General features: G+C 41.7%; 1 protein-coding gene across 1 annotated transcript in view; it reads left to right on the forward strand.

The window, feature by feature from the left end:
- Positions 1-13198, forward strand: part of LOC128408715 (uncharacterized) — a 75951-nt gene extending 62753 nt beyond the window's left edge. Inside the window, exons 29-33 of the mRNA XM_053378739.1 lie at positions 4548-4622; positions 6216-6343; positions 9994-10129; positions 10732-10872; positions 12852-13198. Coding sequence (XP_053234714.1) covers positions 4548-4622; positions 6216-6343; positions 9994-10129; positions 10732-10872; positions 12852-12999 — 628 coding nt within the window. The 3' untranslated portion in view covers positions 13000-13198. The remainder of the gene's footprint in view (positions 1-4547; positions 4623-6215; positions 6344-9993; positions 10130-10731; positions 10873-12851) is intronic.
- The last annotated feature ends 251 nt before the right edge of the window (positions 13199-13449 follow it).

Consider the following 13449-nt stretch of genomic DNA (forward strand, 5'->3'; position numbering starts at 1 on the left):
CTCAGTGGTAGCTGGTAGCTTCTGGAGTTGGTTGCAGGATGAGGGATCAAGAATGGAATGTAGAGACCATTTTTGTGGCCTTTTGTGCCCAGGTAGCTTTGAGTTACAGGTCACTAAGCCCAGCCAAGGATGGGCATGCCTTAAGGAAAGAGAGCTTAAAGTTGAGAGATAAGGCTGTCAAGGCATTAACTACGGATGGAGCTCCCCATCTCCCTGTGAAACAACAAATCTTTCCTTGTGGGGGGTTGGTGGAGAAATATGGGCTGTCCGCCACCAGGTAATGGACGTTGAGACAGGTGAGCCAACACATATGTGGTCCTTATTTCTTTGGGCGATGTGTAGCCGGAGTAAAATATTTCTTTAGGATTTAAAATATTTATAAATGTTGGAGGGAAAAAATGTAATTAGAGCAGCTTATGCTATAGAGCATAACCTGAGCCAGATGTCAGAAATATTCCTCTCTTCTCATTATAACCAGATATACTGTATATATCATACATTATAGATAGATAGATAGTGTTTTACAGAGAATTGTACATGCTGAAAAAGTATTGTAAAAACAATCAGTGCTGCTATTTAAATTTTGTTTGATGAATCAACAAGTGTTGTGGAGGAAAGCTGGATATATTTTTCATCATTTGCTTGAAGCTATTCTCTTCTTTTTTGATCCTTCAGTGAATTTCAAACTAGTTTGCTTGCACAATGAATGATAAAGGCCTGGGGGTTTGCATTTCTGCTACAAACATCCAGAGAATTCTTTTAATCATGCATGCAGTGGTGCTTTCTGTGGTCATTTCTCAGCTGCCATAGCCCTTGCTTTCATCCTGTGAGCTTTTGAAACTGCTTCTAAAGTTCAGGGTAGGGTGAACATGTGAATAATGATTCTGTTTGAATCCCAACATTTACTATATAGAACCACATCCTCAGTCCTTGTGGTTCAGCTCAGGTGAACAGGGTGCTCCGAGACCCATCTAAAATAGAGTTCAGTAAAGTAGAAAAATCTATCACATAATGTATCCAAAATATAGAAGCCGTTTAAACTTTACTAAATAAAGGAAGAACTTCCTGACAGTAAGAGCTGTTCGACAGTGGAATTTGCTGCCAAGGAGTGTGGTGGAGTCTCCTTCTTTGGAGGTCTTTAAGCAGAGGCTGGACAACCATATGTCAGGAGTGCTCTGATGGTGTTTTCTGCTTGGCAGGGGGTTGGACTCGATGGCCCTTGTGGTCTCTTCCAACTCTATGATTCTATGAAATATTCCAAGGTACAAAAAATAAATGTGATGGAGATGTTTTTTGTTTTTGTTTTTAATTTGAAGCCTGTCCAGTGACAAAGCTGTAGTTAAAAGTTCATGGGGGGGGGGAGGATTTGGGACTCTCAAGTGCAGGCATGCATGTGACAATATGTATCTTAGAGCACAGGTTCAAAATGCAAAGTGTATTTTGCAGCTTCTCCTGATCTACATTTTCTAGATAAAATATTATAAAGAAAAGAAAGTCTTTGGGGTGTGTGGGGGTGGGATCAGAATCAATTCTTTCCATGAGGGAGTAACACACACACACAAACACACATTTGCAGAGTTAAAGCTATCATTCCTTTTTCATCTACTTAAAAATGTATAATGGAGTGCTATGAACTCTAATACACAGATTTCTAGAAGTCTAATTCATTGCCAGCTGTGAATATCAGTATGTTGTGGGAATTTATGCCTTGTCTATTTTTATTTTCCCATGAAACAGAGTGATCATTGCATGGGCACCAACTATTATTCATGACAGACATTTACAATCTTTGCTTTTACAATTTTGTAATTGAGATTCATAGGTTCAGTTAGGATTTCATACCTGTAAGTAGTAAACTGTGTGACTCAGAAAGAATTCATTGTGATACTTGGGTTGAAGACTGACTATAAAGAATGAATTTAGCTGGTAGCTATGAAAAGCAAAATGGCTTTGTGTATAGACACGTATCTATATTATAACACTTACCTTAGGTCACGGTTCAGGGCTTACATAAAACAGATTGCATAATCTGCAAAAGTTTAAATGTTCCTCCCTTAAATGGAAAAACCTGCCATGGCTCTATGCCAAAGAGAATTGGCACTGGAATTTGTTGCTGCTTGGGTTATAGCCATGGCCACAGGGTGAGAGGTAGAGCTATTGAGACATGGCTGCCTCTGGGGTTTCTCCATATCTCTTCCCCAAATTTTCAGTTTCCTTATTTATTTATTTCATGAAATGTATACACCACTTGATTCTTAAAAAAGAAATCTTCAAAGCCGTTTACAACAAGATTTTTTAAAAAATCAAGAAAAAATTACAAACATAGTTTAAAACATATTAAAATTACCTCAACATTCCATGCATCTGGGTAGGCTTGTCGAAACAAGAATGTTTTAGCAGATGCACAAAATTTTTGCAGTGGAGGTGTCTGCTGGATATCAATAGGCAGGAACTTCCAAAGTGTAGGTACTGCCACACTTAACATTCAAGTTCTTACAAATGTGATACAGGTATTATGTAGTGCTGGTGAATAGTGCAGATTCTGCTGATTGAAGTAGTCAAGTGGGCACCTGTGGGGTAAGGTGAGCTAGTAGATAAACTGGTCCCAATTAAAGAAATCTCCAGCCATTTTATTTGTGGAAAGGAAGCTTTACAATAAGTTCTCTAGCCAGTGTAACTGACAAGCACCAAGGCACTTGTTTTTAAATTTTGTAAAAATTAAATGTTTTATTATTACTTCTGAATACAATTACACAAATCCAAACCTATTCAGTGCTCTGCATTTTGGTTATTGATGTTCTGCGTGTATCTTGTCCCCTGCTTTCTATCCTGTTTTTCAAGACTGCAAGACTTATTTCAAGGGAAGTTTAGCAGTTAGCATCATGTTAGTGGTTATCACAGTAGGCTCAGTCATAGGTCCTTGCCACATCTGGTAGAGTCTCAGCAGAAATAGTCAGGTGGGGGTAACGACAGAACTTTCAAGGTTAAACAGGTTAGGACCTTGGATAGCTCCCAGAGACTGGACTATGCTTGTCAACATAGAGCCAACTGTGAGGCAGACAACACCTCTTCTGCTGTAGGCCCTACCTTCTAGAGCAGGCTTCCTCAACCTCGGCCCTCCAGATTTTTTGAGACTACACTTCCCATCATCCCTGACTACTGGTCCTGCTAGCTAGGGATCATGGGAGTTGTAGGCCAAAAACATCTGGAGGGCCAAGATTGAAGAAGCCTGCTCTAGAGGGAAAATGCTGCCTGTACTCATTGTCTGATTTTGCATTCTTCAGCTTCTACAAAGCTGAGAAGAGGGTGATGTGGCTTGGAGCTTTTCCTCAGAGCCTGGGAAGATGGTGATTGCATCATCCGGTCAGCAGGGCACAAATTTACAACCGAGAAAATGATGCTTTAGAAAATAAAAAAGTTTAAAATAGGATCAAGAAGATGCGTAGTATACTTGGTATCTATGATGGCTATTGTCAGCATTTTCATACTCTCCTGTTGCTGGATGTGGTCTGAGGTCTTGAGATATACGCTGATGCAAGTTTTGGAAGTGATCCCACAGATGTTAAAGCACTTCAGGAGTCTGTTATATACATAACGACTGTATGTTTGATTGTGTACAGCTGCGTTAGGTAGTGCAGCAACGGTTACCATGAAAAGGGGGAGGATATCAGCATTTTCATTCTCTCCCATTGCTGGATGTGTGATTATTACATCACATGTCTGTGTTTACATTCTATGCTTGGAAAGTGTGAGAACGGAAGCCAGTCCTATCTCTTCCGTTGTATTGTACTTTTGTATTTTCTCTCTCTCTCTCTTGGAGAAGATGTGAGAGGACGCCATGGTTGCTTTGTCCTGTATATATTGCTTAATAAATATAACTTAGATGTCACACCTCATCGCCTCAGCTTCCAGTTTTACTCTGCTGTATGAGTGTGCACATATTTTCAGATATGTGTCGCTGCTCACCGGGGCGGAAGACTTATGAACATCCCGGGCTGCACTCCACAAGGAAGACGCCCGGAGAGGTTTGTCTCAGTTCGGGGGCTGTGCAGTGCCCACCCCCGGAGCTTCCGACAGCTAAGGTTTTAGACAGTCTGTAAACTACTCAGGACACAAGTTTTTCAAGGACCTTGAACCTGGCTTGGCTGTAAATGGGCAGCCAGCCAGTGCAGATGTGACAGCTTTGCTTAGACATCTTGGCAGCCCTGTCACACTCCACCCCCGCCACTTTAGCAGCTGCATTCTGCACCGGTTGAATCTTCTGAACCAGGCCCAAGGGCAGCCCCACATAAAGCACATTGCAGTAATCCAGCCTCAAGGTTACAAACACACAGACTACAATAGTCAGGCTACCTCTGTCCAGGCATGGCCATACCTGGTGAACCAGATGGAACTAAGAAAAGGTACTCCTACATATTATATTCAATCAATTTTGCTTAATAAACAATTGCTTCATAAATCAGTTTCCACATGATGTTAGTTAGTTTGTTCTTACATAAAGCATCAATGCATTAAAACGTGACTTTATAAAACTTTTTATTTCATAGGCCCCATCCAAGAAAGAAGACCGTCCCGCAGGAAAATGAAAGTTATGAGACCTCTTATGAAAGAGATATTATAAGGTACAGAGTTTTTAAAATTAATTCGTATTTAAATGTTAATAATCTGCCTGTCTGTCGCTAGGGATGCTCTGTGTGACTCATGCTAAACCATAAAATACTATGGGAAGTATTCAGCTGGCTTTTACTCGGAGTAAATCAATTGAAATTAAAGGGTCTACTCTGAGGAAAAGTAAATTGAATACAACACAGTATTAATAAAATACTAATTAGGGATTAAACCTAAGCATTCAAGGAGCTATTGGATGCTGCCAACCTCCCTCTCTGACAGCAGAGTGAACACAAAAAGGGGGCATTCCAGAGATGTGTCAGGGGTGTCTTGGATCCATTGGACTCAACAGCCCTTCTCCCCAGTGGGCCTCATGAAAGGTCAAAACTCTGTGCAAGCCCTGGAGCTGGCTTAGTTACTAAGCTTCCCATTAGTGCCAGTCAAAGTGAGGGAAATGGAGTGGCTTAGGGAGTACTGGTTCCTCTGTTGTGGAATCTCATATACCAGCAGCACCTTAAGATCGCTCTGTTAAAACAACTACAAAATCAAATTCAATGGAAACGAATGCAGCAGCATATAAATACCCACAGCCAAATGCCTGATGAAATGGTTCAAAACTTTAATTACTTAGTTAGCACTGATTGTATATAGCATAGCTCCTTGGGAAGGAATTCAAATGTTACCATCTTAGTTTTATCCACCATGCTCCTTAATCGTTTCCATCAACACCATCCGCCCAACAAAAGTAATTTCAGCCATCCAGGAACAGCTTGACTGCCATGCAGGGTTCTTGCTGCCTTGCATGTAGAAATCAAGGAGACAAGTCTAGCTGAGGGCGGTGGATTTTGACATGCCTCCAAGTCTCAGGTTTTTATGTATGTTTTACATCATTTGCATTCAATTTCCCCTTAGCCTTAGGGAGACTTTTATGTGCGTTTTACATATTTTATTTAGAATTCCCCTTAAGAATGCGTGACGTTTAAATAAAATCCCCCCTGAGTGGAAACTGAAAGAGAGAGAGAGAGAGAGAATATGTAGAATTCCCACTGAAAGTGATGGCACATCATCAAGTCTTATGATTCCCAGTGGGACTTGTGGCATTGATTTCAGTATGTGTGGCAGCAGGAGCTCAGTGCAATAGCGAACCACTCTTAGGCAGTTGAAATTACCATATTTTTTTGCTCTATAAGACGCACCAGACCATAAGACGCACCTAGTTTTTGGAGGAGGAAAACAAGAAAAAAAATTCTGAATACCAGAAGCTAGAACAGCAAGAGGGATCACTGCGCAGCAGTCCCTCTTGCTGTTCTGGCTTCTGGGATAGCTGCGCAGCCTGCATTCGCTCCACAAGACGCACACACATTTCCCCTTACTTTTTAGGAGGGAAAAGGTGCGTCTTATAGAGCAAAAAATACGGTACTTCTTTGACAAGGAGTCCACAAATCACCTGGTATGGAAAACTGGAGAGAACTCCTGCCCTGATCTCACACTGGTCCAGGCAGATAAGATCATGTGTGTCCACTTGGGAGACACAACTCATTGGATTCCTCCCCCAGCCCTAATTCAAACAAAACTCACAGCAGCATATAACTTTGCACTTTGTTTAGGGTGGTGGCCTGGAGAAGGAAGCAAAATGAACGAATTCGCCAAGCAGAGGAGCGGCGTCTGATGCAAGAACATGCGAGAAGGTCATGTTCCCGGAACCACTGTTTCACACCTAGCAATTCCCTGCAGTGTAAGGCGGTTGATTTCATTAACACATTGTTATTAAATGTAGAACGGGGTGGAGGGGGGGAGGCATTAGGAATGACCTGTGTCTAAGGCTTTCCTCAGTCGGTAGATCACGTGGTTCTTAATCTCAGGGTTTGGAGTTTGAGCCCCATGTTGGGCAAAAATGAGTCCTGCACTTCAGGGGGGTGGACTAGATGATCCTCGGGGTCCTTTTCCAATGCCATGAATCTATTATTCACGGCATTGTAAGGGGTCCCATCCAACTTTACAATTCTATGGTTCTTCCGTGAAATAGGTGTCAGACTAAAGCAGAAACCATGACTAAACAGAGCTGTTTTCTTAAATGCGCTCTTTACATTGGGCAGGCATTTGAGGCCATTGATTGAGGTCTTAACCATCTTTGACACTGAGATCCCTTGCAATTGCACAGTCATGTAATGAGATCTGCAATTTACTATGTTTGAGATAGGATTTGGACCAGAGAAACTGAAGAGATAGAAAGGCTTAAGTATCCCGTTTTCCCTATGCTCCTTCACTTTGAGTTCCCTCTTTCCAAAGAATCTTTTGTTCTCTTTTTTGAAAAAACAATAACATTGTGGCTTGTTACACATATATTTGCATAGAATGTGGAATTAGCCTCTCATTGCTCTAAGGAATTTCAACATGCATGCTAAAATTTGTTCCTCAGGTTGGCTCTGCACATCTTTGCCTGAGGGAAAACTGTAGATCTGTTTTAAGTCGCCATTGGCTCAGCATACGTATACTATGACACACATTTGAGTTCATGATCTCTCTGAACTTCCTTTAAAGCTCCAATAATGTGGGGTTTAGAATAGGCATCACTGTTGCCAGAGGCGTACCCAGGGGTTGAGTAGGTTGGTTGCCGCCAAGGGCACAGGCCTGAGGAGGGGCACAAAAATTGTGCCGCTGCTTGGCACCCCTTGGGCAGCAATGAGTTTTCCTGGGGCAGTGGAGGGCACCAAGCTATCACTGCCTTTGTCTCCACAGCAATATATTTCTCCCCTGCCCCTGCCCCTGGTTTACCCTCTCTTTCCTCCCAAGGATCCATCAGTGCCACCTCTTAACAGAACGTATTTCCTTATGCTTAACACTTGTCCTTCCATAGCGACCTCCCACTCAGAAGAAACACACTGCTTCCTGTAGAAATATGCTGAATTTTAAAAGTCACTGAGCTCCTGGAACTAAGAATCACCGTACTGGTTTTCAAAACAACCCATCAGAGCAGGCTTGTGTGTGTGCATGCATGGTTCTTTTTTGGTGGAGTCACATATTTGCACAAGCAAATTAAACAATCGTGGGTGCAATCTTGTTTTTGTTTCTTGACATGCATGTATGTACAACAACTCCACATTTGTTGAAACAAAATGAAATGTTTCTGATCTTGTTGGACATTCCAAAAGATTTTTCAAAAATCTGCTGAGAAGAGTCACTCAAAAACTGCTTGTTGTTTATTTTGTCCATATTTCCAGTACAAAAGAGGATAAACTTACTTTTGAGGGCCATCCTGCTGATACCATGCATGCACTGTGGAACATGTGTAGCCCCTCACAAGAGTCAGCAGAACTCTCAGCCCCCACCCCTGGTGAAAGCCCCCTACACACCTCCCTGACCCTATGCTGCCATCTGCCTTGCACTGCATTCAGGCCATTCCTCCCTCCCTACATGCCCATTCTCCTCCAGGACTCCTCATCCAGCTCTACTCCTGCTTTTTCTTGGAATAGCCTGCATTCTGGGGACTCCTCCCTTGGACAGAAAGACCCAACCACAATGCTGAGGCACCCAGCAGCACCATGGGGACCTGGTGGGAGAATGGCAGTTCTGCTGGCGCCATGTGGAGCAGCTTCACATCCGTCACATTTTTTGCAACAACAAAGAAATTGAGCAGAGCTGCCCTATGAGTGGAGAACAAAGAAAAGGACAAGAAAAAGTTTATTTCTACCCTCTACTTCTCTTTGGTGCTTAAATCTAGACAACATAAAAAGCAAATCGGTTTTAGAAGTTATGATTCATTCGTTGCCAGCATGTTTCCAGCTTTGGTTTACTTGATGATGGCTTCTGTTCTAAGTGACAAGGAAGGCTGAGCATGTGGTTTACATCTGAGGCATCCATTTGAGAGGGAACAAATCCCGCCATGTCCGAGGGCCTTCCTTCAATTCTATATAATTATGGCACCGGCAATTTTAAGTCAAGTGCACACCCTTTCCATGCCACCACAGACAGATGACATCAACTGAACAGATCTGATAATTAAAACAAAAGCTTCCCTTCAGTATTTTTCTAGTTATACAATATTCTACCACAAAACAGATGTGCGAGCTGTTTTGCTGGTGAACTATAGCAGTTTTACTTGTATCCTTGCACATGTGAGCAGGCTCAGTAATGTGAACAAGGCATCACAGGTTAGCTGAGTGAAAACTTGATGTATTTTAAACACAGGTTGGTGTATTTTAAAATAGGCAAAGTGGTAGATTACTCACCTTTAATACATGCCTTCATAACATATCTCAAAATTCCAGAACAATTCATAATTTTTATAAAAACACACATTTCATTCCCTTAGGCCATAATATTTATCACAGGTATGATTTTTTACTTGAAAACAAGCTCATTCCTTTTTGCTTGAGGACATATTCATTCTTATCCAGAATCTCATATTCTGCAACAACAAAGCCATTTTAAATGTATGCAGTTAGGATTTAACCATGCAAGCATTGCATGCATGTACACTGTTAACACACCAACCTGTTTGGCTACAGATTCATAGCATGCTAACATTTCACACTGGCAATAAGATCCGACTTAAATGAGATTCTAGGTACATGTAATGTTTCACAGGTAAGTTTTTCTTGTGTACCCATCATCCTGTTTAAATTAGGCCCACAAACAAGTGAAATACAGTGTTGTATTCCATACAGTGTGCCCCATGACTGGCAGCTGCTTTTGTGAAAAAATACCAGTACAGCAATGCCTCACAAACAAAAAGGGCTTCAGTGTGAAAAGAAATGCAGATAATGTTGGGATACTGCCAGGGAGATATCAGCCCATCATGGCCCCCACGTCGCCTCCGGACGATCCATCGATCTCCCGTAGACACGCAGTATCAGCACGAGCTCCAGTGACATGAGCTCCAGAAAATAGCTTGTGACATTCTAGAACTGATGCACGCTCTATCAGCAGATAATGCACAGCGAAAGATGCACGCAGGAGAGCATTTTCCAAGTTTATTCAGCGTTGGTCAGAACAAAGAAAAAACATGACTGCCTGCTTCGGTCTGCTCAGGCACAGAGAGAGAGAGAGAAACGAAAGCAAAGACACAACAGAAACATCCTGTGAACAGGAAATACGCAGACTCTGTGACTCACAAAGCCTGCTCCCTTTTAAGGTGGAACGGAAATATCCTAACAGATAATACATGAAAGGGTATGTTTATAAGGCTTGGTATCAGCAGTTTGGTATTTTTCTCCATGGTTATACACAAATGTACATAAAATAGCAGTCTTGAACTCAGTGAGTACAACCCAGAGAAAGTTTACTGAGCTTAGGTCCGATTGAAAATCACTGGAGCAAATTTAACAAATGATGTGGAGCATGTTCATCCTTTTAGAGTTTCTTCTCCTCGTCTTAATTACCTAGATCAAAATCTACAATCTCCTGAAAACTTCCCTGAAAATTTATTTACCTGGATGAAGCCTTACAGACAACACCCCAGCCGTCCATACACAGTGATGGAAGAAACAACAATCAATCTCCCTAGAGAATTCCCTTACAGGTAGAGGAAACATTAAAACATTTCTGTGGTTTTTTGTTAGCTTAATTCCTCATAAAATGTCTTGCAAACGTCTTGCAGTGTTTCATACAAATCAAAGTTCTATTGCCCTGAAGTTAAAGTGATTGAGCACTAGCTACTCTACTGAAATGTTAGTAAAGAGCATCAAAGTAAAGAGCTAGACATCTCCCTTCAATTTGCTTTTTTCCAGATTTCTCTTCAGGGCTCTGTATTTAAGCTAGGTTTAAATAAACATATGGGGACAACAGGATGGCTATCTTGTCCAGGTCATCCATTATATGCAGAGAGGATATTGTGCTGGTATCCTGGCACTGAGACCTAAGGGAGTATTAGACAAAGGATTAAATGCAGTTGGTGCACATTTCACTCTTAGTATGTGAAAAAGCTCAGAGGCTGATCCTGTTGATTGTCCATTGGGGCTTGTTCCCAGGTTAAGTAAGCATAGGATTGCAGTCTCAGATCAAAACACCTAGAGTTGTGGTTTTTTTAAATTAACATTTATATTCACAAACTATGCTGCTGTGTCTTTTAAGAATTCTGGCTTGAATTATTTTAGAGATCAGTGTAACCTATTATATTCATAGGTTGGCCTGGGGAACTCCAACCACTCAAGATGTAGACATAAAATTGTATCGTCCCAAGGTGAAGTTCGATAAGGAACGCAAAATAAGCAGCCTGCATGTAGAGAAGAATTTGCAGCCAACTCAATCAATCCCAGCCAGAGGGTATGTTTGGAAGATAATACTTGTTCCTGTGCCAACTAGGTCCTGCCATACTGTTCACCCCTCAGTTACTTGTGCCCTTCTTCTCAGTCTTACTGATGACAGAAGGCAGCATCACATCTTCATTTCATGGAAGAAAGAACTTTGATTTTCACCATGGTTTTTGTTTCTAATCAACAAAGGTTTGATTGCTTTTTAAGCAAAAAAGAAAAAATGGATTGTGTGATTATGGAAGAAGATTCACAATTCTGCTTCCTTTAGCGAAATGCTGTCACAGAAAATGCATTGGTTTATAGATGCTAGTTTACTAGATTATATTACATACAGGGATTACACTATTTTTCATTGTCACTAAAATGTGCAGATGTGGAATCTGAACTGGACAGACAGGCAGAATTCACCAGAACATTTTATGGACACTTATTAAAAAAATCTGGTGACAGAGTTCTGAGAGATCTCTTGGACAAAATTAGTGCAAGGCCAGCATGTTCCAGTGATGTCACTAGGGCTGTGTACACATTGTACTTTTGAGGAGGCACATTCTTTAAAGAATTCTGATCACAGTAGCTTACCCCTTGCAGAGATACCAACAACCCATTAAAAAAAGTATAATGCCTAGGATTCTTTGCAAGGAAAATTTGCTTCAAATGTGTTTTAAAGCTATACGGTATACTCAGCCTAGAGCATTCCGGAATCCAGATGGGAGTCTTTGTGAAGATGCCTAATTGCAGAGATAGTGCCGGTACAATAATAACCCTATCTCTCCAGTAGAGTTATTTAAGGGAGACAGTGGGGATCTTATCCTCACATTTGTTATACATTCATGCACTTATACCGTATTTTTCCGTCAATAAGACACCCCCATGCATAAGACGCCCCCTATTTTGGTGGACTCCGATTTAAGAAAATGGGGGGGGGGGGAATACTATCAATGTATAAGATGAGCCCAGACTTTGAACATTATTTTAGTGTAAAAAAACCCATAGTCTTATACATGGAAAAGTACCGTATATACATATACATACAATACATAGTGTATATACTGTATGTAAGGGTGGACCAAGTGGACTGCAATTGTACTTCAACACAGACCCCATGGGCCACACACTGCCTTGTCGTGGGGGGGGGGAGCAAGGCCCAAATTTGACGCCTCCCAGCTATCCCCAAGCTCCCTTCTCAAAGCCGGCTAAGCAAGGCAATGGGCTATGGGAAGGAGGCACAAGGCTCTGGCAGGGTCCTAGAGCCCTCCCACCTCATTCCCAAAGCCCAGTGCCTCGCTTACCCAGCTTTGGGAAGGCAGTATGAGGGCTGTGGGGTGAGGCATCAAATGTTGCCAAGGGCCGCCCAAAAAGGCCTCAAGGGCTGCGTGTTGGACTGCCCTGCTATATAATTTAAACATTGCTACATAATTAACAGTTACAATCACCATCATCCCTGGTGCAAAAAGCCTCTGGAAACAGCTGATAATCCGGCATTCCACAGTAAATATTTAGGAGCCCTGAAAAACCACATTTCCCATAATTCCTGGTGCCTACGTTGCTGCCATGTCAATGTTCCTGATTCCAGGGAGTGAGAGGCCTTGCAAAGAGGCCTCTCTGTTACCATGGGCATCACAAGGTAAGGGGTGGGCGGAGGAAGCAGCTTCAGTTCTGGGATGTGTTGGCACCAGGCAAACATATTATGAGCCAGACTTGAACTTTAGTGGAGTTTTGTCTCAGCTTGTAATGAACTGGAAGTGTTGTCTCTTCCGTTTACCATTATGAGCCCCATAATTCTGCACTTACATGTCATCGCTATTGCTAACAATGGTTCTCAGCATTATGAGACACAGCCTTTGGATATAGTACAGTATGAAAACCATGTATTTTTCCTGTCCCTGCTTTTGATTGCTAGTTGTTTTTAAGTCCCATTGTCAGCATTCCTTAGTGTTAACTGTTTATCACTTGGTGATCTGTCTTCTTTCTTTCCTTCTCTCTCTCCAGGAGATTCATCTTAGTGAATGACCCAGTTGGAGTACCTTCTACTCCTCCTTTGAGCCCACTGGAGAGCAGGTTACTCAGTGCTCGTTTCCCTAAACAGAAAGAAAAGATTCTGAATTCTCTCTTCACAAATGTGCAGGAACCGTTCTAGGCTTTGCTTTTATTTTCAGCAGCTTTGTCTTAGTGAATGAGATGCCTTCATCATCTGCTCCTTCTGTGGGCCCATTGCACACAGCTTTCTTCATTCTTTTCTCCCAAACTTGTGGGCACAGTGCTGTCTCGTTTCATATTATTTGAACTGGTCTCCAATATTGGTTAGCCAAGTAATAACACCATATTCCAACCCTCAATTAATTTTGCAGTATGAGTTATTTTTATGATGGGCTGTTTGCTGCTCTTAATTGATTCTTACTTGGATAGTTCATAAATTATTTTCCTCCGCACCAAGCACTATTTAGCAAATAAGTACTAATGGCCAAATAGAAAACATATGAATTACTACTTATATGAATTACTAATGGAGTTAAAAGCCAGAGATCTGATTTGTGCAAATGTCCATAGCCTACGGTTGTGAGAAATTTTGTTTTCCTGATAGAATTAA

This window comes from Podarcis raffonei, chromosome 2 (genome assembly GCF_027172205.1).
Source record: "Podarcis raffonei isolate rPodRaf1 chromosome 2, rPodRaf1.pri, whole genome shotgun sequence".
NCBI lineage: Eukaryota > Metazoa > Chordata > Lepidosauria > Squamata > Lacertidae > Podarcis > Podarcis raffonei.